The sequence below is a fragment of the Branchiostoma belcheri genome, unplaced genomic scaffold (assembly GCF_001625305.1).
Source record: "Branchiostoma belcheri isolate BF01 breed outbred unplaced genomic scaffold, Haploidv18h27 scaffold6, whole genome shotgun sequence".
NCBI lineage: Eukaryota > Metazoa > Chordata > Leptocardii > Amphioxiformes > Branchiostomatidae > Branchiostoma > Branchiostoma belcheri.
The window spans coordinates 6,129,489-6,135,558 of record NW_017804242.1 but is presented as its reverse complement, the minus strand read 5'-3'; the positions used below and the strand labels follow the sequence as shown (position 1 = coordinate 6,135,558).

Here is a 6,070-nt window from a genome sequence, read left to right as displayed (position 1 = left end):
CAAGAATTAAACCGCAGTCACTGAAATAAGTTGCCAATAGAAATAGCATTTGTATTTATTCCTCTGGTCAACTCCAATGTGGTAAATTCTGTCAATGTCTGTAAAAAAAATGGTAGTTTGGATAGACCTCGCCCACAGTTGGTGTACTGTATATAATATGTCTATGCGAGGTACATCCAACCAAACCATAAGATGGGTGCTTATATATCAAGAAGTTACCAATCTCTTCATAATTAATGTATGTATGATTAGCAATTAAGCTCAATCTGTGATAGAGCTATATATGATAAAATACCTCCATGGATTTAGGGATAACATTCAAATTTATGAGTTTGCATATTTTGTGTAGTTAGTGCGTTAGATAAGGTATTTACGAAATGTGAATAAATTCTACCTTCGCAAATAGCATATAAGCCTTCATAGGTTAAGTACTACGTTTAAATCTTTTCTTAATTTTTTTGTATTGTATGGAAAAGTTTAGCGTTCAAATATATAATATGCTCATTCTGACGACAACTTAATTATGCTAAACATTTATGCTAAACGTTTAATTAAATAGAGGTACTTTGTACTAGTCAATTTTGTTCATAAACAATAGCAAATAGCTTGACAAGAAAAACAAGATTTTTCGTCCTGAAAATTTAGGAAATGTGCTATGGTAATAATTCGTAACATTGCAGAGTGACTAAGAAAACTTTGAGTATATAAAAACATACTAATAATGTTGCGAAAACGTTAGGGCTACGGTTTGATTTGAATCGCTGGATCATTTGAATGGCGTATTTCACTTGCACTTATCAATGTCAAACCAAAGGGTGAGGACGTACATGTATATTATAGGGTGTCATTTTCCAACCCCCACTAAGTTTACATTGACTACTACATGATATGTTGCAACATGAGGGTTGGAGAGAATAGACCGATCCTGAGTGCCCATCACAATTAGTTCAACCAATGAGAGGAGGGCAATTTGTGGTTCAACCAATGGGAGGAGGGCAATTTGTGGTTCAACCAATCAGAGAGTGACCATCAAATATTTGCATGTTTTGACGGAAGTGGGCGGGGCTTTAGGATCGGAGGGGTATTTTTAACCTTCTTCCTGCTTCAGTAGCCTTTTGGTGCCATTATTGTATTGGTTTTGGTGTTAGGCAGCAGGGAGAAGTTTAATTAAATGGTCTATCAGAATAATTCCAACCCCTAACATTACAATATAAATAGGCTACAACTTGGAGACATAACCAAATAATGGGTGCATTTTTAATAATGGCCCAAACATACTATATATGTTGCAATTATACTTTCAGTTCGTTGATATACATAGACATATACAATGACAAATTCACAAAGTAGCACATAGAAATGATAAAATTTTAATGTTTGTAATATTTGAACAATTGAGGTAGATCACAACATCATAATCATGTGCGTTCATACAACTGAACATATTTAAAATGTTTCAAACCTTATTTACGTGTACACATGTGACGTCTTTGTAGATATTAGGACATTTGTAACCAAATAAACATTTTTTGTTACCGCAGAATTTTGGATTATTGTGATTTTTGTATCGAATGTGTCATACCCTGTAGTTTTACATTCCATATTATAACCTCAAAGTTATCGTATTTTGTTTAGCTGAAAATTAAACGAATCTCACTTTTTGCGTGATCGAAACCTCATTTGCATAGGACAGGAAGGCATCGGAATGATCCTGTTGACGTTAAACAGCTTGTTTTTCACTGTGTTTTGGGGTGTTGGGGCATTTTATGCTTAACATTAATTAAATTACTATGGTCGAATCTGACAACAAATAGAGAATGAAGCTTTAGTGTTCTTTTTAACATGGAACATGTGGTTTGTAATAACGTTACAGCATCAGTATAGCGTTGCCACTATAACGTTACAAACCACATATTCAAAAAAAATCATTCTCTATTTGTTGTCAGATTCAACCCATAGTAATTTAATTAACGTTGAGAATTAAGTGTCCCAACACCTCAAAACACACTGAAAAACAAGCTGTTTAACGTCAACAGGATCATTCCGATGCCTTCCTGTCCTATGCACATGAGGTCACCCCTGTTTTCGCAATGCATTCTGAGGATGGGAAACTCGTGAAAAGCAAGGCATCAGTATGCCAAAAACAGTTACTCAAGCAACTGGATATGATTTTGAAAAGGCATCAGTATATCAGCGATGTTAAAGGCACCCATAGCGATTTTGAGGGTTGTGAAACTGGATTTTCAAAGTCAAATTTGGTTCATTTTTTAAATGTACCAAGTTTAATCAACCCCATCCCATGGCTTACTGATATCTGTGAGGCAAAAATGTAATGTCGCTAACGGAAAACGGTTGCTTGTTTCATATCGTAGGCAGCTGGTTCTAGCTATTTACTGGTGGTACCAAAAACTAAAGCCACCCCTTGCGTAACTTGTTGTGGGCTATATATGAAACGCTTCAAGTATGAAATGATAACGACAATGTGCTAAGCAATGTCAGTAAATGTTAATATCATACAGATTTTCTTAGCCAGAATATTTTTGTTTTGCTGTCCTGAAATTGCATCTGATGCCTTTAATGCGTTCAGAGTGGCACCAACATATCTTAATGAAAGCACACTTTGTCATAATGTGAGGTGTTTACTAAAATTGGTCAATAAGCAAAGACAAGTGATACAGAAACAGTAGTAGTAAGCAGAGTGACGATATCGTCATCACGTACTTGAAGCAAACTGCCTGAAAATTCTCCTCCTGAAAGGTTTCGTGAGAGTCCCCGCTCTCTAGGTCCGAGCGACTCCGTTTGATCATCTTCCTCCACTCGGAGGTGATCATCTTGATGCGGTTGTCGAAGTCGGCGTCCTGGACGTGCACGGAGCGCCCCCCAGCGGCGGTGAGCTGTTTTTCATCTGTCCTGTCTAACACCTTACTGGTGAGGTATCTCATTCTGACTCTCTCGCAGAGGCCGCAGTGTTCTAACTCCTGGAACACGCGAAGTCTTTTGTTACCGTCCAAGCACCACATTTTTCTGTTGATTCTCACCACCTCGATAAGCGGAACTCGCTTGATGTCCACCTCGTCGTACAGAATCTGTCGGAAGAGTTCAGACAACTTGGAGCCGTTGTGGAAAACGCCCTCTACCGACTGTTGGGTGTACAGCACCCTGGAGGGTCGAATGGCGACCACCCGTTCCGTTGCCCTGTTCGTCATGTGTGCACGTGACCGCCGCTAACCAACCAATCATCGTAGAGAAAAAAGTTGTGCGAAGAAACCAGGACGTCCGATAATATGCTGTTCCTTGAAGACTAGTCTGAAAAACTTCGTCTCAAGAACTTGTCCTAGAATAAAAACAAGAAACCATGACCTTAAATTGCTCCGTTAGGCCATGTTGACTTGATTATATGGATGACATCTACGCACGCATGACTTTTTGGCCGTTTCCAAAACAAAAAAGTTTTCAACCATACTGTAAATCATACAAAACAGTGGCCAAATGAGCAATTATATAAAAGTTGCAAAAAGAATGTTTAAAAACGATACCAATGTCGTAGAATGCCAAAATCAACCAAAAAAAAAAGACGAAAATGTAAAGAAATGAATTTGAAGAGTAGATTATTCGCCAAACCATACTCTGTGTCATTTGTTCAACCTTCATGACCACGTAGATTTCATAATGAAAGTAACTTCTTTTATTTTGCCAAACTTTTTTTTATTCGCACGCGCACATAAGTTTTGGGGTTCCCAGAGGATGTCATCCGTATAATCAAATCAACATGGCCTTATCGTATAGGCACACTGTATTACAATGCGTATGAATTATTTATGATTTTAATGTGTTCTTACAATAGGTAAGCAAGTCATTGATTCAAGGATCTATACACAAAACTAGTTGGCATGAAAGTTCATCTGTGTTGGTATACTTCATTATGGCCAAAAGTACTCTCCAAGCAGAGGTTGTGGGGAATGATCGTTACCTTTTTATATATGGCCGTTTGTTTTTTTTTGTCTTGATCCCCCCCGTCGGTGGCTAATGGAGCTTCTCTGGCTAATGGATACTGCCTGGCCAATTTGATACTGTCTTTTTGCCACCGAGAGGGATCTGCTTGGAGATTAGGCCAAAAGGGCTAAACTTTCTATCCAACACTAAGTAAATTGGGACTTGTCAGCCTTGTTCACGGAGGGCGACACAGAGACGGGGGGCGACACAGGTTATCTGACACGTACGACCCTTTGCTGCAATCACGTGTTTCCGACGTCACGTCCCGGAAGCTGCAGTAGAAGGGTCCATTCCGTGAACAAGGCTGACGGAGTCGGTCGAAATTTTAATTTGGGTAAGTCCCAATTTACTTAGTGTTGGATAGAAAGTTTAGCCCTCTTGGACACGAAACTAGTTGTTGGTTTAAAACAGCCCTGATATTGACACAGGCGTCCGTTGTTGCATCAGGTTGTTTCTTGACCTTTGTACAGTGACTTTTGGTACATGAGCGGAGACGATCAATAGTTAAATGCTGTGACCTGCGAACAAAAAATTTCACTCAAACCCCCCTCCCCCTTTTCAAGCCAACAAAATATAGATCAATTTAGTGCAACATGTGGTGCTCATAGGGTAAAAGAGTCGAACGTGGCAAAAAGCTATATAGCATTGTTGTGTTGTCAAGCGGCTGTTACATTACAAACAGTTCTAAACCCTTGGGGGTTCTAAATCCTATGTATTGAAAGCAGGCAAATGCAGGCCACTTAATTGAAAATCTATAGTTGATCTTTTAATATCAGTTGTTTTGTGTTTATATCCACCAGCTAGGAAGAGTGTTGCCAAAACAATTTTAGTGTGTCAGAACGTCTACTCAGTCTATTAAGTTATCATGTTATAACTAGTTTGTTATCATTCTAACTAGTTGCTACATCACTCCCTCAAAATTTTGTCCTAGTGTCTCAGAAAAAAAATGACAACCCATATCTGTGTGCACTGTTATCTAAATCGGTATCCAAACAATTGTAACTAGTCGCACCCAAGAATGCACGCTTCAATTCACTTGTAAAGATTGCATTGTGGTGGTGCACTATTTAGAGTTGATACCGTTATAATGGAATTAGGACGTACGTACACCAACGCTGACTTAGAAATACAGACAACTAGAAAGCTGTTACGTTAGACTTAATATTAGAGACCTACATACATAATATCTATATAATAATAATTACACGGTATATGTTACATGTATTGCCCCCCTCCCCCTCTATCCACCTGTTAATAGCTATAGACTTTGGACCTGTCCAAAACCACATATTCTAACACTTGCACAATGGTTAATTATCGTTCTTCAAAACAGGTCAAATTTACATCATCTTACCTGTGGAAATAGACAGTTCTGAAAGATGTCTGATGCTAATGACTTTCTTTTACTTTACGTAAAATTAAAATTACGTAAAGACACAGGTACAACACAGGGTGGGTGCTCGGTCCTGTAAGGGTTATCAGGGTTCACTGAAGAAGGATCCGGAAAGGGCGGGAAAATAAACAAATACTCGAGTTGAAGCGTAAACACTGAGCACTAAGCACTGCTTGAAGCTGGCGTACTCTCCAAGCAGATGTCGGTGGAGATGATTGTATGAGTTCAATGAAAAGGTTCATGCATCAGGTTGGTACAATGTATTAGCCACTGAATAAAGAGAATCTTTTTATACAACCAAGACTCACTGACTCCCCCTTACTCTCCAAGCAGAGGTTTGGGTTTTGGGTTATTTTTGGCGTGTTTTTAGTTTTTTTTATGGGGGTAGAACGTGGCTATATACACTCCCGGAGTGTATATAAAATCTATTTGTATTTTATATACACTCCCGGAGTGTATATAAAATCTATTTGTCTTTTATATACACTCCGGGAGTGTATATAAAATCTATTTGTCTTTTATATACACTCCGGGAGTGTATATAAAATCTATTTGTCTTTTATATACACTCCCGGTGTGTATATAAGATCTATTTGTCTTTTATATACACTCCCGGAAAGTTGATAGGGCATTCGAATGATCTGTCGCCGGTGCGAAGACCGCGCGATCGGCTGTGTTATCCGG

At 38.6% G+C, this 6,070-nt stretch overlaps 1 protein-coding gene across 1 annotated transcript; it reads right to left on the bottom strand.

The window, feature by feature from the left end:
* Positions 1 to 2,638: 2,638 nt before the first annotated feature.
* LOC109482438 lies at positions 2,639 to 5,447 on the bottom strand. Its single transcript, XM_019785144.1, has 2 exons — positions 5,348 to 5,447; positions 2,639 to 3,334 (listed from the first exon to the last, which is right to left on the bottom strand). The coding sequence occupies exon 2, from the start codon at positions 3,204 to 3,206 to the stop codon at positions 2,643 to 2,645; it is 564 nt and encodes a 187-aa protein (XP_019640703.1). The 5' UTR covers positions 3,207 to 3,334; positions 5,348 to 5,447; the 3' UTR covers positions 2,639 to 2,642.
* Positions 5,448 to 6,070: the final 623 nt, after the last annotated feature.